A 25,181-nucleotide genomic window follows, 5' to 3' on the forward strand; every position below is an offset into this window, starting at 1 on the left:
TGCGGGGACACCTCATATCTAAACTATAATAGGCTCCAAGAATTGATAAATGTCTCTTGGGGCAAAATAAGCCTCGTATTAGAATCTCAAAAAACTGGGGGTGATGTCACTGTTCGGGTTAATGGTGATATGATGATGAAGGTGGTAAGATATAAAACTCAAGCCGCTGAAGTCAGAGAACAGCTGAATGGATTTGTGCCTTTTTAGTCCCAACCTTGTGAGACATGGTGTTGCCTTCACTGGATACATCCCCTGGCCAGCCCCTGTTTGTCCTTTGTTGCTATACATTCGTGACTCTCTTACCCCATTTGGGACCCTGCAGGATCTAATTCTCTTGGTTCTCTAATCAAAACGATGTGGAAAGCAGGCCAGAGTGATTTCCAAGATGACTCTGAATAAGAATCTTGGAAACATTCCCGGCTCTCATCCCTGGTTATGCCATGTCATCAACTTGGTTTGGGGCAAAGATGTGTTTATGTATCAAAATGTGGGGAAGGCCCCCTCAAAGCCTGTTGTTCCTACTTGTGTCTCATGATGAAGCATGACTTTAGACTCGTGACCGTGGCTTTCCTGAAGGTCAGGCGGGGGGTGAGTTTTAACTCTGCCAATTACTAGTTGTGCCATTTTGGACAATGACAACTTTTTTAAAGCCTTACTTTCCTACATGTTAAAAGGAAAAATGAATCCGTTACTTGTCCAATTTGTAGAATTATGTCAAGAATCAAATGAAATGCCAGACAGGAAATTGCATTGCAAGTGAGGCCATCCTGTACTTTTATTATTATTAATGTGATCATCATCATCCCTATTGTCAAAGATGGACATCTTCATAAACTGACCTGTTAAATTTCTTTTTATATACCCAACTCCCTTGGCTAAAAAAATCATCTAACTAGGATATTTTCATTGGATTTAACCACTCAGCCTGGCTGAATTCAAGAACCCCCGGTGGGTTTTAAATCCGCTTGCTACTGCCTAAATAATACTTTGGAAGAGAAAATAGCAAGTGGTGATCAACATCTTATTCACAGGCATAATCGCTCTGCTGCAACTCCCCCTTCTCATCCCCTGTTATTATTAATAGGGTGTTATTGCTTAACATACACCGTGTCCCACAGTGTGCTTCTTGCCTTTACATTATATATACATAACCTGTGAGCCCTACCCTCCAAAACCAGCCATTGTGAAGAACCAGAGGAGATCACTGTGTCGACAGACATGGTCAGGGACCAGCGATTTGAGCCCCATCACTGCCACATAGTGAAATATTCATTCCCTCTAGACTCAGGATTAACTAGGAACATGTGATGGCCGATTCAGGTGGGCACTGTGCTGCGTAATTCCCTGCACAGCATGCCAGTTTCGGGCGTGCAGAGCAAGCAGGTGGCTTTGTCTCTGTTTTTCAGATGCTGAAGCTGAGAATCAGAGAAGGGAGTTGACCGCACCTGACTTGTGTTTTCAAATTCTCAGGACATTGCTGGTTTCATTACTATATGTTGATTCCAGATCCATGCAGCGTGAATATTTGCCAGGGATTTTTAAAAATATGCTGTGTGGGATCTTTTCAATGTTCATGCAGACAACAAAATAAGAACTGAAGTTACAGAGCAAAGCCATCAATTTGGATCTTGACTTCTCCCTAGTTTATCTTTATTTCTCCAACTGTTATGGACCTCAGGCTTGATTGCAGAGAAGAATCACCTGGTAGGTATTAGTAGTGCAGTAACACCCCCCAAAAGATGCTGAGGCTACCCTCAATTCCACATTAGCATCAATGTGGAATTTGGTGGTCTTTCTCATATGCAAACAAGCCACAATGCCAGCCTCCCCTCCCCCCGTAGATGGTTGGTTTTTCTGGGGCAGGCCCAGTAATGGGCCCATATGAATGTGTGGTCAGTGCTGGGCTGGGGCTGCAGCAGGTCTCCATCAGTGTGCTGGAGAAGAGAATGCAAACCTCCAGTGGACTGCTCCAGGCCAGCAGTGGCATTGTTCAGACACTAACCATTGTTTGTATAAAGCAAAGAATCCGAGACTACAATTCCCCCCACATGGTGGTTAGGTGGTAAACAACAGAAGTTTTTGAATCCACTGCAACAATCTTTTAGGATCTGAACATGTTTTTTCAAGCTTCCTTATCTGCTTTTTGTTTTGATTTTAAGAGTTTTCCTAATACATTGCTACTGGTCAGATGCGGTCCTATGGAGATTGGGGGAGACATCTATAATGAGAAGGAATTATCTGTATTGAACATAACTATGTTGGAGGATCCACTTATGCTAAAGTGTGGGCTCCATAAAGTGGTCATCGTTGTCTTTTTTGATTTTACTTCCCGTTTCCATCCTAAGAATTTTAGTACGAATTTTGTGCATTATTTTTACTACTTAATCATTGTCAGAATATCTTACTTGAAGAATCAATTTCTGGGAGGATGGAGATTTTTGGAATGAGAGAGACTTGATTTCCAATCCCAACTCCTATAATTCTTTTTATTTCTGGGATTTTCTTGGCATCTGCTTGTTAGCATTATTGTGTGGATTAAAAGATGACATTTGTACATTGCTCTAGGGTAGTCGCTGTTACATAGTGAGTATTGAACAAGTATAAATTTACCATCAGTAAAATAATATTCTGTGGTCTTTACCTATGATCTCCAAAGAAATAAACATCTTCCAGCTTTCTATATCTAGTACAGAATTTGGCATACACAATAAATAGATAAATAGTGACTTTTAGAATTAGTTGATGGGCAGCCAGGTCTCCAAGTGGAAGCAAAGATGTAATGGAATTATCCTGATCCACGTGCCATTGTCTTATAGTACTTTCCAAAGGTGACATTCTCTTCCCTTCTGCATTTTCATGTATGGTTATTTCTGCATCTAGACAGGTTAGACGGCTATCCTCAATCTGGTTTCCTTGATAACCATCATAAAAATGGCAAGGGTCTGTTGTGGAGGGAGAATGTCAACCTCACCACAGTCTATGCAGCCTCAAACAAGGCTTCAAGGTCAAGGTTAAAATATTTGAAATTACAATCAGACCTTTGGTTAATGTTTGTTAGATGTTTTACAAGAGCTGAATGAAGGCATCATCTTTTCAGGGTTGAACAGTGAAAAGGGTCATTTTGGCTGTTAGCTGGAAGAAATTCAGACTGCTATGAACAAGGTTTCTCCTGAATCCTTTCACTAATCCTAAAGAGAGTTCCACAGTTTTATTTATTTATCTTTTTAACCAACCAGAAATTAATTGACACCTCTGATTCATCCTCCCTAAACCTCCTTACCCACTTGGGAGTTGCCCTTCCCATGTGTTTAAAGTTAAATTCACCTACAAGGTGGATTTCTGAAGCTGAGAACAGAGGTGGTCACAAGCAAGGGCTTCACCTACAAAGTGCTCCAGAGCCCTCTGCAGATGAAAAGCCAAGCGCCTCATTATGCACAGCGGCCAGATGCCTGTCTAATTGCAGCCTATGTGGCTGCCCTTTAGATGGATCCCTGTGAAGCAGGTGGTGAGAGTGGAAAAGAAGGAAGAAGAACGGGGTGGGGGCGAGAGTGAGAGATGGAGCCCCCTGCTCTCCGATGATGAGCCAGAGGACAGAGAAATGTGCTTTCTGCTTAAGCTGCCTTCTAATTAAATTCAGGAAGGGAGGAAGAACTAGGAGACTCAGCAGATGGTAATGCTACCCTCTGGAATCAGGTTTCAATGTGTGTGTGTATGTGTGTGTGTTTGCACACTTCTCTGTTTTATGGCTACTTTGGTGTTATATCAGCCTATATAGCTGTTTCTCAGATTCTTCTTAAAAAACATCATCCCTATCCCCAAAAAACCTTTGGAGATTTGACTCCCTAATTTACCCCAGTTGCTCCTGTCCTGAGATTTTAATAACCAAACCACTGGAATAAAAGAGCTCTGATATTTTTTTTTCTCATGAGAACCAGATTTTGCCCCCGTTAAGAGTGCATGCAGTAGAGTAAATTCTCAACAGTGGGGAAACAAGGCTTATTTATTTTTTTTCCTGATGTTTATTATCTCCATTCTCAGCACTTTGAGCAGCAGGTGAGTGTAACTGTAAAAATATGTATGCATATACATGCACATGCACATATACAGACACACACACGACACTGACTTAGAATTAGGGGATCCTTATCTCCTCTAGACCACACTGTGTCCGCAGATCATGGCTGATACTTTAATCCACAGGTACACACACACACATGAAGATTGGAGATACGCTGATCAGAACTGGTTCCCTCTAACTTGGAAATAGATGAGTGTCACCCAAGCCACCTGAATATCACCATCTTATCCCCAGCTCCCCTTCCAAACCCCCATCAAGTAAAACCATGTCTTCAATATATATAATTATCATATTATATTATTATATCCCTCCAAACCGTGTCATTACTTTCTCAAAGCAGTCAGAGGCTCATCAGAGCCTCAAAGTTAGAAGTCACTTAGGTGTTTATTGAATGAATAGATGAATGATGAATAAATGAATGAACCAGTTGGGTTCGCCAGTGTGTAGCAATCAGGAGGAAAAGTTTTCAGTGAACATTGTTTGTGTAACTGTATTGTTTTACTTTTTCAAAACTCCTCACTGAGTACCTTTGGTGTGTCTGACACTGTGCTAAGTACACATACATAAATACACACTGTGCACTGTAATAAGAAGAATTGCAGCTTCTAAAAATATTAAGTCCAGGCTACGCAGGAGCTAATGCAATTTTCTCCTCAGTGCATTGAAAAATCTATTAGTTGCGAAGGCAGCTATATTTCAGGAAATTAAACCACTGTAACAGTCCAGTTCACAAATCAGAACTCCCAGTGCGTTGAAATGCTCCATTTCATAACATAGAGCACTGAGGGATGTTCAGGCAATCCGTAAACGCTCCAGTGGCCAATCCCCTCCAGCTCCACAAGGCTAAACAGAGGGTGTTGCTTGCCAGGTGATGAGAAAGGGAGGGGTTTGACACCTCCAGTGGGAGGAGATATGATCACCTTCCCTGTGACTCACTGTGTCTTCGTCCCTCTAAGATTACTTCTGTCTGTAGAAGATGGTTTCTGGGTGGATTTCTGAACAATGGGCATGTCAGGGGAAAGCCAGCAAATCATGTCAGGCGAGGCCATGCTGAATAAACACATGTTCACTGATGCCTGCAGGAGATTGCTGTCCCCTTCAATGACCAGCTTTGAGGCTCTCGGGCAGTTTTCCTCCAATGGCTGATGTAGGAAGATATGAACTATGTACTTCAGCTCTCCTCAGGTTGCTAGGAGTGTTCTTGTCCGCTGATGGAGAGCTATTTCTATTGAAACAGGATATCTAGGTTTAAAAAGAATTACAGCCAGGGAACGTTTTTGGCTCCATAGTCATAAATTTTTTGCAAGGCACAGAGATGCCTAAGGAATTCCTGATCTTATATCAATACTGTCTTTCCTTAATCTTTGAGAAAGGTCTTCTCTCCCTGTTCTTCCAAGAAAGTGGCAATTTCAGGTGAGACACATGGACTGGGGGCTGTCTTATGACTTGGTCTGAATGGTGCATTGATTGTTAATCCAGTGTCACCTGTTCAGCCCAGAAGACCTTGAGAAATACTGTTCTCTGTCTTCTCACTTAACATCTTACAGAGGATCATCTAGGACTTTAGAATCACTTTCATTTAGTCAGTGGGCACTGTTTAAAAATACAGATGTCTGGGCCCTACCCCAGACTTGCTGAATCATCTTCTGTGAGTCTAACCCCAGAAATCTACCTTTGCCGTACGCCTCAAGGTGCTGAAGCTCTCAGCAATTACGTTTTTCTCCAAAAGTCACTGGAGTCTATTCCAACAACAAGATGAGGAGGTCATATGTCTACTAGTGAAAACCTTTTTTTTTGTTTTTTCTACTTTTCTAGGATATTATCCAGTGCTCTTTAGCGTGGTGTGCAGGACTCTTCAAAATTCAGCTCTTCCCTGCCTTTCTGTATCTTTCTCCATCACAACCAGCTCCACATCCCCATCAGCCCCCCTCCCCCGCCTTTTTGCATTTTATTTAGAAACAGGGTCTCACTGAGTTGCTTAGGGCCCTGATAAGTTGCTGAGGCTGGCTTTGAACCTGCAATCCTCCTGCCTCAACCTCCCGAGCTGCTGGGATTACAGGCATGTGCCAATGTGCCCAGCAAAACTCCAGCACTGCAGTAAGAGCTTTATATATGATGTCTTGTGGAAAGCCTCAGAGCCCTACTGGTGCCCAGGTACCCAAAGTAGAGGGGATGTAGGCCAAGTCCTTTTCCATACTGTCATCTCAGTCCCCAGCCTCAGACATCTACTTTAAGTGAATGGTTTTCTCTTCCCCTCCTTTCAGGTGCCCTAACCGACTCAAGTGGGCTTTTCACTCCTCTGGATTCCTGCAAGGGCAGAAGTGAGTCTCTTAAAAAAAAAAAAAAAAAAGTCCTGATTCACCAAGCAGCAGTTTTTTGAGGAGTTAGATACTAGCACCTTAGAGTTGGACATTCCTGGCTTTTAACCTCTCGGGGCCTGAATTTTCTCATCTGTAAAATAGGAATAATATCGAATATAAGGAAATGCAGATGGCTGGGGACCATCTCAGAAACCAGTCACCACACCTGTAATTACAGTACAGAATGAATGGGATTGTGACGAATTCCAAGTCCGTGTAGCCGCAGTCTAGCAGAAGGATAATTAAAGAGGAGTGGCGGGAATGGAGAAAGGATGAAGCAGGTGGAGATTTCTGGAAGACAGGAACCTTAAATTTTGTCTTGAAGAATAAGATAAAAGTGTAATTTCTCAAATATTGGAAGGGAAGGATGACCGGTGAAGTACTAGCATTAAGAAAGGCACAGAGGGAAGTACAACCAACCAGGTGTGTGCCTGCACTCGTGAGCACAAACCAACTAACTATGCTCAGTTGCGACATTCGGGCCTGGGCTCATGTTGAGATTAATTTATTCCTGTAGTCTTACTGTTTGGTGATGCATCCGAGTGTCTCACATGTGTGTTAAAAATAAAGCTGAGAGTCAGGGCCATCTAATTAGATGGCTTAACCCAGCACGGTGGTGTTCAGTGTGCACCCAGCTCTCCCGCTTTGATGGCAACCAAAATAGATGAATAAGTTAATCAAAGGTCTGATTAAATAGCACGGCTCTGCAGCATAGACCACTGATTGCCAGGCTTCAGTTCAGGCAGATTCCCAGAGGAGGGAAGGAAACGAGCTGAGTTCCACAGGCCAGGGCTTTCATGAGGAAGAGTTTTATAAAGCACACTGGAGGGAATTGCTCACCGAGTTCTCAGATCTTAAGGTGATGGCTAGTCAGGAAGCCAACTCCCAAAGAAGGGTAATGTGGTTTGGGGAAAGAGCACCACCACCTCCTGGCAGATACTAACTATAGCTTGTGGCTCGCCTGCTGCGGGAGGTGGACACATGGCTCAGCCGCCTGTGCCATTGATTGATTTCAGGTGTGGATTTTGTGCCTGTTAATGTGTAAGGCCCTCCCTGTGCTTCGTTCTTGACCTTGCTGTTTAGTTTCTGTACCTGCATTAGCAGCAGGACTGCTGGTTATGACAGATTTGCCCATCCAGGTCCTCCCTAGGCCTCCGCTGCCCTCTTTGGGCCCCCTGAGACTGACACAGAAGGGCGGCACCACTTCCCTTCTGGTCCTCATCTGGATTGGCCGAGAGGCACCTACTAGGAGATGGGGGACCTGGGGAGAGTGAGGGTGAGACAGGTGCCCCAGTTCTTGTCCTGTGGGCTGCCACAGAGAGGCCTCTAGTGAAGGCTGCTGTTCCTGCAGGTGGCCTTGCTCATGGGGCTGCCCTTTCTGTATTCCACCAACTGCTGTCTTGGCCTTGTCTGCTGGGGTGGCACCTCCCTTCCCAAGTATCGGTTCTGTCTCTAATTCTGCATGCACTGCAGTAAAGAGTCTATTATTATTATTATTATTATTATTATTTAGTTGTAGATGGACACAACACTTTTATTGTATTTAGTTATTTTTCTGTGGTGCTGAGGATCGAACCCAGTGCCTCACACATGGTAGGTGGGCACTCTACAACTTAGCCACAATCCCAGCCCCTGATTCCGTCTATTATTAAATTGTCCTTAGACTTCCCAGTTTGGGTGTGCTATCTATTTACACCCTCACGGATGTGAAGAAGTACACTCTTACAGGATCTGCCTTTTACCAATGGCTGCCGAGACTAAGCAGACTTGTCCAAGCACACATGGTGATTGTTGGTACTGGAGTCCAAGTCCAGGTGCACCTAGCTCTAGAACCCAAGTGTTCTTCACACCAGGCACCACCTTCAATAGGAAGCCATTCAAGAGATGTCATTGTACTTGAATGAGGGGCCCAGTCAGCATTGCTGAGAGTCTTTCCCATGCCAGGAGCTTAAATCCTTCACCCCCTTTTGTTTTTCATCAAGCATATAGTGTAGGCATGTAGGTATATAGACACAGAAAAATGCCCCCAAATGATCCCTCTGAAGAAGTTGATGTCTTGTTTCCATTTCTTCTTTCTCTGCATAAATTTCAGCGGATGTATTTCCGTGCCATTTGAGAACTCATAGTGGGTTTTAAGCAAAAGTCGTTTTAAAGCTTGCTTTTTTTGTTTGTTCTTAACCATCAAAGCCAATTTCATTTTGTTACATCTTAATCTACATTGTTTCAAGCTGCTGGATAGTATGCTATCAATCAAAAGTGCATCATGTTTTAGTTAACTGCTCAATTTGGGGACATTTGGATGGTTGCTATTTCTTTACTTTATAGCATGGTAACAAACATCTTTGAGAATAGAACTTTGGTTTTTCATTTTAAAATTTGATTTTTTATTCTTTTTTCTTAAAGAACAGTGTCTTCTAAATGGAGTTAAAGGACAAAAGAGTATTTTGTAGGATACTAAAGATGATCCCATTTCCCAATAAAGGGGTTTTATCACAAGTTACCTCTTGAGAGTGCTCTCTAACTAACTCCAGTGGAAACTCCCCTTCACAGCTGGGATGGCACCCCTGTCCATAATGACCTTCACAACTGAACCTGCACATAGAAAAGCTGTCATCACAAAGTGTAGCTTTGAATACCAAGTGGCACCAAGAGGTGTGTGTGCCTGGCTGTTGACTCTGTTCACCTGTGGGGCACGGATGGTTCCCGTGTCCTATGAAGGCTGCAATATCAGCACCCACTGGGTTCTTCATTGCTGTCCCTGTGTATGGAAGCTTTGTTGCTGTTAGGTGAGGACTGTCCATAGATGATGCCCCAGCCCTCCGTGGGCATTTATTTGAGAACATCAAGAAGGCACCAGTACTAACCTATTCAATTACAGCTTAAAAAATATAGCTAAGCATAAGTTTTAAAATGCCAGTAAGTAGTGATGTTTATAACGCAGGTTTGAGATATGACTTAAACACACACACACACACACACACACACACACACACACACACCTGCCTTGGAACAATTTGGTACTGGTTGCAGAAGTATGATTCGGTTTTTGTTCCTTTTTGTTTTCTTTTTGCCTATCTTTCTTTTCTCCAATGAGCCTATATAATTTCTCTAATAGCCAAAATTATATTCTAAAAAACTTCAACATGGGCTTTTTATGTAATAATTATTTCATAACTATTGCTTTTCCTCTCACTAGATTCAGATTTCTTTCCTGAAACTGGTGCCAAATGTAAATTACATGAACAGAACTCTAAGAATATATTCACTCACTTTTTCAACAAATTTGCATTGAATACCCCCCAACCCCACTTCTGGCCTGGTGTCACATACCTCGAATCCCAGCTGTTCTGGAGGCTGGCAGAAGGATAAGTTTTAGACCAGCCTAGGCAATTTAAAGAGATTCTGTCTCAAAATAAAAATTAAAAAGGGCTGGGGATGTGGCTCAATGGTAGAGCACCCCTGGGTTCCATCCTCAGTACTGGGGGGAAAATAAGTCAGGTTCCTTTCTTTTATCATGTTCTTATAATCAAAGATTTTGTTAGCACTGGTTGCATTGTGCTCTTAGCATAGTAAAGTGGTAGCAAAGTTGATTAGAAGAGGACAAACAGGAGAGCCCCCTCAAGGGAGCACGGGTCCTCTAGGAGAGGGGAGCTAAACTCAGTGCTTTATGTGTCTCAGGCACCATTTGTAATGTTTTAAGCAAAGAATTAATATAGTGACTTTTTTCCCCTTCTCCAACTCCCTCTGTGCCTTATCCTGTCTGAAGTTTCTTGGATCCCCAACAAACATTACTCTGGGATTTATGGCCTGATGAAGCTCGTCCTGACCAAAACTCTTCCTGCCAACCTGGAGAGAGTCATTGTCCTCGACACAGATATCACCTTTGCAACCGACATCGCAGAGCTCTGGGCTGTGTTCCACAAGTTCAAAGGTAATCTTGGCTCATTTCTTTCTAGTATTTGTGGCTCATTTCTTTCTGGTATCCTTGTAGGTGTGGACATGTCAACCATGGAGATTATATTTTTTTAAGGAGATGAGTTTAACTCCGATAAGCTTGTGCTATTCAAGTCAATAAGAAATTACAAATACAGTTATGTTACAATTCTACTTCGATTCGATACATGCTAGAGTAAAACTGGAATTTCCATTTCTTTCTTTATTTTATTTATTTACTTGTGGTGCAGAGAATTGAACCCAGTGCCTCACACGTTAGGCAAGTGCTCTACCCACTGAGCCACAAGATCTGTGTTCATAGGAAGAAACCAATTTGGGATACTTTGTAACCATTAAATATCAAATGTGTGTATTTTGTATGCAGTAATTGAGTGTTGACATACTTGTGCAGAAACATGCATTTATTAGTTTTCTCTTTTTATCAAATAATTCTTTGATTGCCGAGAAAGCTTTTGAGGTAGTAGAAACAGGTATTGATTAGAGAGTGTTTGAAATGTTCTTCTGGCTTTTGCTTTCCTTCGCATCATGGCTTATTATTTTGAGGTATGTTTGGTCCTCTCTTCTCATCTGGTAATCTTCTTCTTAGCTCTTATTGTTGCCTTTGTCACTGTCTCAAGGTACAGGAGCCCTTCTGATGGGCAATTTAAACTCAGTAGTTATATCTGACTCTGGTGGGGCCTATGAGAGAAGTGACAGGTTAGCATGAGTTTAGGGCTGTTTTAATACCCCTCCCCTCCATGTTGTATTTTTGAGGTTCCTCTCTATATTGGGCAAATGCAATGAGAGAGCAGTTTGTTAGTGAGATCATTATATATTTCTTATCTTTTTCTTTGTCAAATTGCACACTACCTTCTGCCTAAAATCTCTCTGTGTCTTCTCTTACTTCTTTATTCTAAGAGGGTGAAATCCTCCTTACTGATTTTCAAAAAATCATTTCCATAAACCCTGTTGGGTTTTGTTTCCTTTCGTGGGCAGGGTAAATTCCTTGCCTAGTGGTCACTGTCCCCTTCCTTCTGGGAGGATCATGGCTCTGGGCTAATTGAGGAAAGTGTTCAGCAAATCACAGGGTTGACATGTCCCCCCCATCCCTTATCAGGATCAAAATTAACATTTCTTATCTGGGTCAATAATGGCATTAGGGAGACATCCTTTAACAAAACTGGGAAGCCAGTGAGTCTCCCCTGTCTAATCTCTTCTGCATAAAATGCTGGGTGGGACCTACCCTTTTATTTCCTAAGTCAAGCCCCTGAAGTTTGGAGGGACTCAGGGTTTTGCCCAGAATTGAGATCAGAAATATGTGTGCCTTGCCTTCTCTCTGTTGCTTCTGCTGTTTCTCTTTCTGATCACACAGAACTCATTGGGGACAGTTTTTCTTTAATTGCACTGTATTTTATCCATGTTTTTATGCTGATGTTCAGTGTTCAGTGATGCATATATTCTACAACGTTTATTGCATTCCTACTGGGTGTCAGGCTGTGTACCTAAATCATGAAATGAGGAGTGATGAAGGGACAGTGAGAGTTGTCACCTGTCCTGGAGAGGGGCAGAGCAGTCGGATGGGACGCATCACAGGGTGTGGTAATTGTGCACTGTTTTATTGGGAAAGAGCAATAGATGCCCAAGTTCCCCTTTGAGAAGAGAGGACTCACTTCTCCAGCACCTAGGATTTCTCTCTGGCTATAGAGGGAGGGCTGCAGGCATCAGCCCTCTTTGGGGATGGGCTCTGATGAAGAGAGTGACTGTGCCTGGAACCATGCCTCCTGCCAGGATGCACCATGTCATGCATTGACTCAGGAGCCATAAGATCCTACCTGATCAGTTGCTGTATCCCTGGAGACTGCCTCACAGTCTGAAGTCTCCTCAGTCCAGTCCTGCTCATTCAGACCTGCTGTTCCCTAGAGTTCTCCCTGATTAAATGTTCATGTGCTGATTTCTGTCTCAATCTGCTTCCCTGGAAACTCAGCCCATAACCAACATCTACAGCACCGAGTATCCCTTGGATAAGTGCAACTCAGCAAAATCAGTAGGACAGGTGGTCAGAAGTTGCAGTGCTCTGGCCGGGAAATCTCTTTTATTCTGTTGCAGCCAGAACTGGCTGTCGTGCTAGCAGGATTTTTGTGTGGGCAACAGCAACAGCATGAATAATCATGGTTCTAATCACTCGGCATCACCTGCGGAAGGGAAGGAAACCATTTGGACTCTTGCTGCCCCTGGAGCTGCAGATTTGGAGGACTCTGAGGTTCCAGGCAGTTCCTAGGGATAAACAGAGTATGTGGACCAAGGTCAGGACAGGACCAGGGGAACTTTGAATACCAGAGCTGAGTTATTGGACTGTCTTCTATCTGTTCATTCTTTGATTTGTCCATTTCTAACATTTATCAGGCCCTCAAACTGTGTAAATGTGGCACCAGCCTTCAGGGAGCTCCCAGATGGGGCAGATGGTGTTACATCATAAACACCTGCCGAGGAGCAGAGAACGTCTACTGTGGTCCTCCCGTGCCCATCCTAGTGATCGTAAGAAAATGCAGAGGTAAAGAGAAAATAGGAAAGCCCTTCCCCCTGCTCCACGTGTCAGGACTTCGGTATTTTCTTTTTAGTGGACTTATTTTTCCTTAATGATATCTATTGGAAGCCAGGTCATAGAACAGGGAGAAGCCTTTTAGGACAGACGCATAAATGTTCTGGCCCAAGAGAGAGAATGCCGTTCTCATGAAGGCACTACTACTTGACATCTTTTGTTGTGAACATTTTGATTGACAGTGGTGCCATTTGCCATTGGTCATTTGTGTCTGGTACATTGTCTGGGGCTGCCGTGGCACTTGTGTACAGGTCATACACAGGCTTGGTCCCTCCCTAGTGCTGTGGAAACCCCGAAACCTAGCTGCACCACGTCAGCTTCTACTAAGAAGCCTGTTATTAAGGACACAGACTCATCTTCACCACCTGCTGCAGGGAGCCCCCCAGTGGCTCTTGGAGGCATCCATGTGCACCATGGGCCTGAGTTCACCTCAGTGGCAAATGCCTACCTTCCACACCAGTGGTCTGTACCCCTCGCCAGCCTGTGCAGCCACTAGGGGTTCTTCATACCCAAAGTAACAGAACCAGAAATATCACTAGTGGCTAGAATCCAGAGTCACCCACTCAGTTGTATTTCCTGAGCTCCTCTAGTGGTTGGTTAGTTTTCTGAAAGTTGAGTTGGGAATATTGCAAAAAAAAAAAAAAAAAAAAAACCCAAGCCCTACTGCTGAGAATTTAAATTTGGGTGGAGGAAGACAGAAAATAAATAATATGCATAAATCTTAGATGGTAATAAATGAATGGATGCCTGTGTGTGTGTGTGTGTGTGTGTGTGTGTGTGTGGTTTATATTGTTTAAATATTCACATAAGGTATTAATGCAAGATCCCAAAAGAAGGGTGACATTTAAGCAATGAAGTTTAGAGAAGCAGTAACCGTGCTGTGCCAGGGGACGGGGAGGAGTGTCTGAGGCCTTAGGACAGGAACATCAACCTTGCTGTGAGTTGGTGTGTTAGAGGGATGGGACAGATGTCCAAACATAGCAGAAGGAGCCCAGGAGATGGCTGGGGTTGACCAAGTCACATCACAAGAACCTGGATCCAGAGGGGATGCTGACTCTCCTGTTAGGCACCTAGGGGACCCAGCAGAGGCAAGACTTAACCTGCTGTGTTTATAATGGGTGGTCCTGGCCGCCCTTGTTAGGACAGAAGGACATGAGGACACCATATAATTCCAGTCCTCCAGGTGGGAGATGCCCTGGGCTCAGGCCTAGGTGGAGCAGTAGAGGAGGTGGAAGTCATCTCATCAGGGTAGGTGTTGAAGGCCAACTCACCAGGGGAGAGGAGGGTGGAGGATGACCCCTAGGGTGGCTGGGTGGGTGCAGTGGCACTGGTGAGCCAGAGAGGACTTCAAGGGGAGGTCATGGCAACTCTGGAGCTTGTGAGCCTTGTTAAGTTTGAGGTCCTGGCATTGGATATCTGCATAGAGAGGTAGGGAGGCAGGCCGGTAAGTTATATTTGCAAAGCAAAGGGAAGGTAACTATTCTTTATCAAGTGCTTCTTCTGTTCTGGCACTGACTAGAAGCTTTGTACATTTAAAAGTTAAATAAACTGAGCCTGAGGGAGATTAAATTGCTGTCCCTGCTCAAAGAGCTTTCACACATCAAAGCAAAGCTGACCGCAAGCCCTTTGACTCCAGAGTCCATGCTGTGTCCACTGCTTTGTGTTGCCTCTCCTGGATCCCTGCTGGGGTGGAGAAGGGGATGCCCACCACCCTGGGAGGCAGGGTCTGCACATAGATCAGGTGTGACTGGTGATCCTGAGCCAGCAAGACCCTGGAGTGCCTTAGTTAACTGCACACAGAATCAGAAGCCGTATGTGATTGTAGCAGTCCAGGGAGGAAGTTGTGGAGACTGTGATGAGTAGCTGTTGGAGGAGAGCCTTGCTGGGCATTAAAGATGGTGTTGTCATCCCTAAGGGCACACGCCTGACTTGAAGAGGGCATCTTGCCGTGGCGTATAGTTCTGGCCTTGAAGCAGGTTGAGTCACTACTCAGCTTACCTCCGTGTGCCACAGGAGTGCCATCGGGCTTCTTTCAAGGGCCTGCCAGGCGAACCATGGCTAATCACAGCTCCTGGGCTGAGCTCTTCCTCCACACCAGCTGCTTGGTTAAGCGCCTTGTGAGTAAACTCAAATAACCCGCGCAGCCCAGCGTGGAGCCGGCATTGTTCATGTTCCCTCTTGAAAAGTTTGGGAACAGATGCTTCAGCTTCTCTAGAGCCTCAAAGGTCTCAAGGAGTAAATAACCCAAATCCAGTTCTCTTCACCCAGCGCCCCACACTCCTGAGAAGAGAGTAAGGAGAAGCATCATGTGGCTGTGGCCAAGAGTGTCTTTGGAGAGACAAAAGGGGGAGCCCTGGGTGACTGTGTAAACCAGTTTGTAGAGGTCAGGCCCAAGGTGATGCAGGCATTCAGAAGATGGAGGCAGAACCGGAGGCACAGAAATGTACAGGTGCCTGCATCCTGCCCTGCGTGTGACTTCCCAGAATTCTGCGTGGGAAATCATTGTGGGCCCCAAGAGCTCTATCCGGGCCTCAACCTGGGTGATAGATTAAGCCAACTGGAGCTCACTGGTAACTCTTGCATAGGCACTATATTCTGCATGTTTGTGTCCCCCAAATTCATTACTCCAAAGCTAATCCCCAATGCCATAATATGAAGAGGCCGGTCCTTCAAGAAGTGATTAGGTCATTAGGGCTCCCTTAATAGGGTTAATGCCTTTACAAAAATTGCCTCAGGGAGGATTTCTTTTCTTCTGCTGTGTGAGAACAGTTAGGAGGAACCATCCATGCAGCAGAGCGTGAGCCCTCACCAGACACCAAATCTATTGTTGCTTTGATCCTGTGACTTTCTAGCCACCAGAACTATGAGAAATTAATTTCTGTTGTTTATACATCACCAGTTCTAAGGTATTTTGTTAGAGCCGCTCAGTCAGACTAAGACAGCAGGTTACTGGTTTCTCAGGGCCCAGATGAACTGAGAATGGTGCTAATGGGGTCAGTGTGGGACCCACACATCACGTCCGTTCTTCTTGCAGTGTTCCATTTTCTCTGGGGACTCCTGCCAGCACATGTGGCGTCACAGTGGACATTGTTTCTGTGTATCTGCCCCATTACCTCGCAGATCTGTCCATCAGGGCTGAGGGTGGCTATAAATGTAAAATATCATAGGAAAGCGGAACATGAAAAACGTCAGAGGTGTTATTTCTGCAAAGACATCTGTAGAACTTTTATGCTTATACTTAGTTGCCTTGAAGAAGTTTTTAAAAACTCTTTCAAGTTCTTCAGGTCTCTTTTTTCTGGCCTTGCCCATCTCCCCCGATGGGATTGGTGAAGTGGCGCGAGCTTAGCAAAGAAAGAGACGGAGTTCAAATCCCTGCTGGCCTACTTATCAGCAGGTGAGTTGGGAGGTCATTATCGCCGCCTCCTCCAAAATGAAAACACTGAGGTCTCTGCACAGCGGTCAGGTGTGGTATGGGAGGGCACTGGGCGCTGCTAGTACCCGGGAGACTCTCACACCATGTGGTACCTTTTCTCTTTCCTTCCTCCTCTCCCCCACATCCCACGTCACTATTATTGGTCCCTTTTCCTTTGACTTTAAACCCCCCTCCTCTCTTCCTCCACCCACCTCCATATCAGGCTCTCTGCTCCCTCCTTAGCCAGTGTGAAAGGAATCAAAGTGGACCTTTCGGGACAACCCCAGCCCCTCGTGTGGGCCAGTTTCCCTGATTAAAGCCGTAGCTTCTCTGCCCGTGCGACAAGGTCTCTCCCAGTTTTCACGTACTTGTCTCGCATTCTCTCCTGATGGTCCTAACTTGAGAGTTTGGCTGCAGGGAAGAAAAACAGACATTTTTAAAAGATAAAAATTCTCAAATAAAGTGCTTTAAAATGCCATCAACAGCTGGCGTCCATTCGGGTGACGTGCGGTGAGTACAGCAGCCTGGAGCTCCTTGGGGTGAGAGTGAGCCTGGGCCTGCGTTCTTTGTCCTCAGTCACGCAATTTAGCTAAAAGGCTGGGGCATGTGTTTTGTTTTTTTTGTTTTTTGTTTTTTTTTAACAATGGAATGTTACTCAGCAATGAGAGAGAATAAAATCATGGCATTTGCAGGTAAATGGATGGAGTTGGAGAATATCATGCTAAGTAAACTAAGCCAATCCCAAAAAAATAAAGGCCAAATATTCTCTCTGATATGTGGATGCTGATCCATAATGGGGCTGGGTGGGGGGCAGTATGAGAGGAATGGAGGAACTCTGGATAGGGCAAAGGGAAGGGAGGGGCATGGGGGTAGGGAGGAAGGTGGGATGAGATGGACATCATTACCCCAAGTACAAGTATAAAGACATGAATGATGTGTCTCTACTTTGTATACAACCAGAGACCTGAAAATTTGTGCTCTATTTGTGTACTATGAATTGAAATGCATTCTGCTGTCATGAATAACAAATTAGAATAATTAAATATTTTTTTTAAAAAAATCTGTACCATGTTTTAAAAATTATCTCTTGCTCTTCTAGTATTGATGGGCCTCCTTCCCTGTCACTAAATTGCACAGTGTGGCTTCAGTTTTTGCCTCCTAGCTGATTTTCCACTTGGAGAATTTCAGTGGCTTCTTGCAAACCTCTTCTCCTCTCTGTAAGTCCTACCTTCCTGCTCTCTTCTCATCTCTTATCTATCCCTGCTGCCTTCGGTCCAGAATCAGAAACCTGCACGTCTCTTGTGAGATGCTCCTGGTCCTTCTGTGGGCTCAGCAGAGGCATGAATCACTGGGGCGACATCAAGGCTGGCACCCCTGGACACAGGAATGAAAGGGTTTTCATTATTTTCCCATCAGCTTGGATGTGAATCTGCATTTTCTTATAACATTAGAAGACCATTTAATTTCTCCAGGCCTCTTTGGTGGTGGTGGTTTTCTGTAAGAATGAGGGAAGAACCCATTCAGAGCTGCCCCATAGGCTTTATCTTGGTGGTGAGATCAGACAATGGTTGTGTATTGCATGTTACATAATAAATGACAGTTGGCGTCCTTTTCTTCTACCTATTTTTTCTTGTTCTTAAACCTCAAATACCTGAGATTTAAGAGAACAGCAACATGCTCCTCTCCTTCCCTCCCTCCCCTCCTCCTTCCCTCCCTCCCTCCCTCTCCCTCCCTCACCCCCCTCCTCCTCCCTCCCTTCCCTCCCTTCTTCCCCTCCCTTCTCTTTCTCTGCTGCCTTTTCTTTTTCTCTCCTTTCTTCCCTCTCTCCATTCCCGCCTCCCACATTCACTCAGTCCTTCCTTCTTTCTTTCCTTCCTGACCTGCTCAGCCCCTGGGCCAGCTCTGATCCTGGAGATGAAACAGTAGACAAGCCCCCTGCCCTGACCCCTGTTTCTCAAGTCTGAAAGCTCTGTTTAGGTGTCAGGTCCTGGACCATCTCCTTCATCTCTCATGGTCATCTCCGAGTAGCTCACCTGAAGTCACTATAACAAGGAGGTAGTGACAGGACCGGGCTCAAAGCCGGGCTGACCTCCAGCGTCCACACTCCTAACACGAGATTCCAGATCCCTGTGAACGCATCAAAGTGTGGGACGTGCTTTGAAAGGGAAGGTACCCGCCGGCTGTGGTGGCAGCTTACCTGTGATCCCGGTGTATCCGTGGGCAGAAGCAGGAGGATCACAAGGTCAGCCTCAGCCACTTAATGAGGCTCTAAACAACTTAGTTGAGACCCTGCCTCAAAATAATAAAAAGGACTGGGGCTGGGGCTTAGTGGATAAGTGCTCAGGTTCAATCCCCCGTCACCCTCCACAAAAAGAAAGAAAGAGAAGATGCAGGTGAGGGAGGACCACACCGTGGGGAAGGGGACATTGGGGGTGGCTGGGAGGGCCTCTGAAGCAAAGATCGGGAGGTGGTGGCCTTCTGTTCCGCACTAGCAATGAATGGAAGAGGCCTAGGCCTGCGGCCCAGGTAGACAGCCGTACAGAGAAGGTACAGACGGGACTGGAGGAAACATTAAACGGGCTCCTCAGACAGAGGGCCGCTGCTGCCTTTGTTCCTCAGCTCTGATGTCCTGCCTTCCTGGAACGCTTGTCCTCCAGACCTCCCCAGTCTCGCGGCCGTGAATCCCTTCAAGTCTCTGCCCCAATCGCAGCTTCCAGAGAGACTTTCCCTGATGGTCCCATTTCATCTGCACCTTGGGACGCCTCCTGTCCCTGTCACCCTGCTCTTTAATTTTTTTTTCTTCAGTAACAGTCTTGTCTGTCTGACCCACTGAGTCATTACTTATCATGTGGGTGGCTCTGCCCCACCCAGGAGGTGGCACAGAACAGGCCCAGGCACCCAGGGTGCAGACTGCTATGCTGGTCATTCTGTGTCCTACCTATTGGTAGATAAGTATCAGGAGGGCAGGGACTGTTGTCATTATGTTTCTGGTGTCCTAGCACCTGGAATTGTGCTGAGCATACAGTTGATGTTCAATAAGTGTTTGTTGAATAATGAACAGATAAAGCCAGTGATTCTGGGTGGAGTGAGTGGTGGAGAAAGAGGCCAGAGAAGTACCAAGGCTCCTATAGGTCTTGGCTTGGGTTTATCCACTGATCATTGGTACATGGTTCAGAGCTTCAGAGGCAAATGTATATGCTCAGATTTTCAGAAGTTCCTTTTGGGTGAGTGGGGCATCATCTGAAAGGTGAGGGAGGAAATCAGTGCAGCAATCCTCTCCTAATCTGTGGGGAGATTGTCCAAGCCCTACAGTTGAGCCTGAAACTACTGGTAATCCAGAACCTTATACATACTTTTTTTTTTTTTAAATACAGACATGCCTATGCCAAAATTTAATCTATAAACTAGATGCAATAAGAGATTAACAATAATAAAATAGAACAACTTTAACAATAGACTGTAATAAAAGTGATGTGAATGAGGTCTCTTTCTCTCTCCAAATTGCCATAGTCCGTCTGCAGCAAAATAACCGGTGGGGTGACGAGCAACTTGTGTAGATTGATACAGCAGGAATGGGAGCCGTTTATTGTAGGACAGGAGCAGTATTTATACATTCCACACAGCTTATCTTAATTAGCATAAACTAGATACATCAGTCAACCAATAAGAAATCTCCACACTTAATGGCTCACTGGCGTTACTTCTTAAACCAGTCCCTCTGGCATTTTGCCAGGTGCCATCCAAACTTGTTTACAGACTCTAATATTTCCCCCTTTTGTTTAATTTAAATAACGACCATAGTGGTTTTTACACAAACACCATAAATAATCTGCTACAAGCAGAAGGGGAGGATACAAAATGCCACAATACCAAGCCAATTGATGGCTCCATGCAAGAAGCCCTTGGAAAAATTATACCGGCAATGACACCGTTAGCAAAGATACCGAGTTACAATTTGTTGTAGATTACAGTTTGTTGTCTCAGTCCAGGTAAAGCAGTGTCTCAATAGATTAACCCACAGTCCAGGTAAATCACAGTCCAGGTAAGTTCTGCAGGCAGCTAGCTTGTTCCGAAGTTTCATCCATTTCTCAGCAACACTGGAAATTCTTCCATCCTCATCTTCATTGGCACTGGGACGAAGTCAGGAACTCCCGCAATGATGCTAAAGAAAATCCTGTAGTATTCCAGCAGGCACTAAGAAAACAAACTTCTGGAAAATTTAGTACATTATCTCAAGGTTTTTCACATTTGAAATAAGCCTTAATAGTGCTCATTACTCATTAGCTTCCAGGTGTGGGAGAACCATTGTAGTTACTGGCCTGGGAAATGATCAGACTTCAGGGACGTAGGCTGTCTTCTGCCTGCATTGTCCTGGGCAGCCCCAGATGGCCCCAGAGAGTGTCCTGGACTCAAACTGCTACTGGGCACAGGGAGCAAGAGCCTATGAGACTGTGCCTCCAGGTCGGGTCTAGATTTGGGCTCTTGCAATGGCGTCCCGCTCCACAGAGCGGGGGGGTGGGGTGGGGTGGGGGGGGTGGGGGGGTGGGGAAGAGCCAGCTGCCGCTACTTGGAAAGCCCTTGCTGCACCATGACTGGCTCGAGCACGTGGCAGCTGCCACTCCGATTTACGCACCCTCCGGTAACAAAAAGTATTTAGTAATAGTCTTTTGCTGCAACTTTTTTCCTGATAATCCTTTCTCCTCTGAACTTTCTTCTTTTTGACTAGAGTTCCTGGGCTTCCATCAACACATGCCCTAACTATTCTTGGTTCCACTGGGGTGTCTCCTTCCCTTAGTAATTCACTTCTCACCCCTTCCATATTTTCATCATAAAGACAATACAATACACTGAGACAAAACAAGACACAAACATACTGTATCAATCTTCTCCATTTTCTCAAAATGGCCATTTTTCCTCTCGCCTTATCTGCCTAGGGACGAGCAGATTTGCTCCCTTCCTATCTATGGACAGGCAGCTTTTTTTCATCACTTACCCCCCAAGTGTCCTGGGGTTCCCCGTATGGGCCACCAATTGCCGCAGTCTGGCTGGGCACAAATCACGAGCCACTGAAGCAGGAACAAACTTTATTTTTGAACTGCAAGAAAAAACCTCACACACGCTCCTGGGGAATTCTCCCAAATGCCACGCGGCTGGTCCAGGAACCCCCAGCCAAAAAATTCTCTCCCGGAAATCCCGCCTCCTGCACTTCCCCAACCAATGGGAACTCTCGGGGAATCCCCGGAAATCCCCATGAGAACTCCAAAATAGTGCAAGAACTCAAAAGTAGCAGCAGAGGCGGATAGTAATGCCTCGCCTGTCAATCAATACTGTTGGCAAAATGCCAGGGGCCATACAGACTCGGCCATGGCTCTCAACACCAAATATCTTACTGTGCTTTTACCTTTAACCTAAAGAATGCCCTTAACATCTCCTCTTTGGGATAATCCAATGGCTATCATCACCATTCTTATATTTTGGGACTGTTATGAAGAAAAATAAAGGTTGCTTGACTGTAACCACAGGTAACACATACAATGACTGCAGTAGCTACCAAGTGACTAATGGGAGGGTAGGATATACCACGGAAGTGCTGAACCTCAACAATGATGTACACCCTGAACCAGATTGAGCAACATTTGATCATGCTACTCAGGATGGCGTGGAATTTAAACTTTTGTTTATTTTGGGGACTCTCTGTTTAATATTTTCAGACCATGGTTGAGCGCAGGTAACTTAAACTATTAAAAGTGAAACCACAGGTAAGGGGGGACCACTGGACTGTGAAAGAGAGATTTAGCAGCACATGGGAGCTACTGCTCCAGTCTCAGCACGGTACAGCAGTGACTGAAGGGGGTAGAGCAAAGGCCATGAGGAGGAGAGTGGAGGGCACTAGTGGCAAGTCCTGTTTGGACTTGCAGATCTGGATCCTCCAAGACCTCTGGAATGAGGGCATCTTCAGGTATTTCCTCTTAAATGTTGGTATGGAAATTGATGCTCTTACCAGATAATTTCAGTTTGCTTTTATGGACTTGCAAGTGTGCTCCATAGTAAAGCCCCCTCCAGGGTTCCAGTCCTGGGGATGGCACCAGGTCCTGCAGGGAACAAGGCTGGATTTGCTGTCTCTAATAGAGAGCTAAGTGGGTGGGGGCAGAAGGGAGTCAACAAGGACCAAGTCTGGGCAAGGTGGGATTGATGAACTGAGATTCTAGTGGAAGAGGAGGATCTGTTGGATGCCTAGCAGAGTCAGCAAGAACCCCTGGTCACATTCCAATTGTGTCTGGCGCTGCTGCTGGTGCAGGCCAGGCCATCAAGTTATGCTGGTTCCTGCCTCTGAATTGTAAGGCCAGCATGCCCTGGGCACCTGGAGCAGGGGATGGAGCCATATTGATCTGTCACTAGGATTCACTGACCTGATGGGCCTCTGACAATTTCTTGACTTTCTTAAATGTACAAGGGCCAGGCTATCAGGGAGGACAGCTTTTGCCTTATCATAAAGGAGAGGAAAGACTAGCTTCTGGATATGGGCTTATCTTTATTTTCTCACTTTCTTTCTATCTCTACTTCTGTATCTACTTGCAGAATGGTAGGAAAGAAGCTGAGGCCATTATTTTGGGTTGTTCAGCATCTTCTTGCCATCTTTATAATTTTGGTGCATTACTGAGATCTCTGAACCTCTATTTCATATGAACAAAATGGGGATCACAAGACTCATAGGGTATTATTATGAAAAGTTAGCTTTTTGTCTCTATAATGAAATACCAGAGACAAGCAACTTATGAAGAAAAGAGGTCTATTTAGCTCATAGTTTGGGAGACTTAGAGTTCACAGGGCATAGTGTTCTATGGCAAAGGCCACCCCTTGGCTGCATCACTCCCTGGCTCATCATAGCACAGATAGCAATGGTAAGAGAAGGTGGGGGACCAAGTGATTACATCATCTTAAACCAGGAGAAGAGAGTGCTGGGGTGGGGTCAGGCTCAGGCCTTTATAACCATCCTCCTGGAGTAATTCAAGGGATCACATCAGAACTAGCACTGAAGAGCATGTCCCCTGGACCTGAAGACCTGCCTCCCAGACCTACCTCTTTAAGTGTCAGTCACCTCTCAGTAGCACCTTGCAGCACACCAAAGCTTGAATCATGGTGGACCCTTGGTGTACACTTAAACCACTTCCAGAATGTAGGAGGTGTAACATGAGGTGGCCATATGAAGGTCGTAGTGAAGCAGGGGACACAGTGTAGGCCCCCTTCCATGTTGGCTGCCACTGTCCTTAGTACTGGAGTCACCTTGTGGTCATCACAATGGGCAGCCTCTACACACCTAAAAGGTTCAAGATGGCAGAGGTGGTTGATATTAGTCCTCCATGAAGAAGAGGGGTACCAAGTGGCCGGGATCGCGATGGGTGAAGGAGGCCTGGGGAAGGGGGGACAGAGGTATCGGGGGTCTTGTTCTAATTGGAAAGAAGTGGCCACGCATCTCAGCAGGGAGAAAGCAGGCCGTGGAGTGAGACTGCCCAAGAGCCGGTGAGAGGCCTCGCCCTTCCCCGTACTTCATGCCTCAGCTTCTCCTCCTCCAGGGAAACAGTATTTCAGGAGCAAAATATGGAATTCACCTAGTACTTTGCAGGTATTTTCTGTTATCTCAGTTACACAATGCAGGGTTTTTCACATTTTGCCATTTCTGAAATTGAGATGTAACTTGCAAAAGCAACTTGACAGATGGTCTTTTCTCCTGGAAAATGTTTCGATAGATCCTGCAATCAGTGGCCTCTTAGAATCCAGGAAAAAAAAAAAAAAGATGGGTGTTATTATTTTTATTAGTATTATTTTTCTAGCTTTTGCTTTTATCTTTGAGTGGAAGAAGAGAGAAAGATGGAGGGTAGAGCTCAGGACTGGAAAGAAAGAGAGCAGCAAGGGAGAGGGTAGGGCCACAGGCAGGCCACTCCTCGGTTACCTCGTATTGTTTGGCAGGATTCTGGAACATCTAAACCATCAGTGTTTTTTGGTAAATATCAGGAAGCAGTGCAGCTAGGAAGTCTCTTCTTGCTCATTTGGATATTCACACAATATTTCTTGACTATCTCCTTGGAATGAGACACACCCATGATGCTCTGTCCATTAGAAATTCATGTCAGTAACTCCTCCTTTGAATAAATCTGATAGTTCTGGGAACACTGTAGGGTTATGTACCATCACGTGAAACACTGGCCTAGAGACTTGACCAGCATTAGCTGATATCTGCTGCCTTGGATTTGGGAGACATTGAGTGTAGCCTTGTGGGTGCTAGAGGGGATCGGGCTACGTAAGTTATTCTGGGGAAAAGCGGGGTGAGGGAGCAGGTGGGACACAAGAAAAGCACCAAGAGAGAATAAAGAAACGAACACAGGGAGACAAGAAGCATGCTTGTTGAATGAATTTAGGGTGACAGAGACCAAGCTGTCTAACTTTACAATCATGTGTCCAAGGAAAGAGGCCGATTTATTTTTCTTGTTGCTCTACAATGGTCTTGACCCAAGGGACCTTACTTACATTCTCCTCCTGCTCTACGTTAGCAACTCACCAAATTGGATTAGTAGGCACATGAAAGCCGCCCAGGGCCTGATGATCATTTACAGCTTTGTCCTTTGGGCACACGTTCTGAGGTGCAGGGTGGAGGGGGACTTCTGTATTACAGCAAGCTGCAGAGTCTTCAAATTACACAGGTCTGCACCCCCTCTCATGCCCCGTGGTGGCCTGCACACCACCGCTGATGGAGAATCAGTGCTCTGCTCCAGGTTTCCCTCCTTGGTGCTGTTGACATTT

At 45.3% G+C, this 25,181-nt stretch overlaps 1 protein-coding gene across 1 annotated transcript in view; it reads left to right on the plus strand.

Annotated features, from left to right (window-relative positions):
* Nucleotides 1-10,202: 10,202 nt before the first annotated feature.
* The window catches only part of LOC144251258 (xylosyl- and glucuronyltransferase LARGE1-like), a gene marked incomplete at its 3' end in the record, with an annotated part of 138,966 nt that continues 123,987 nt past the window's right edge, over nucleotides 10,203-25,181 (plus strand). The window contains exon 1 of the mRNA XM_077794280.1: nucleotides 10,203-10,369. Coding sequence (XP_077650406.1) covers nucleotides 10,249-10,369 — 121 coding nt within the window. The remainder of the gene's footprint in view (nucleotides 10,370-25,181) is intronic.

This window comes from Urocitellus parryii, assembly GCF_045843805.1.
Source record: "Urocitellus parryii isolate mUroPar1 chromosome 12 unlocalized genomic scaffold, mUroPar1.hap1 SUPER_12_unloc_1, whole genome shotgun sequence".
NCBI classification, from domain to species: domain Eukaryota; kingdom Metazoa; phylum Chordata; class Mammalia; order Rodentia; family Sciuridae; genus Urocitellus; species Urocitellus parryii.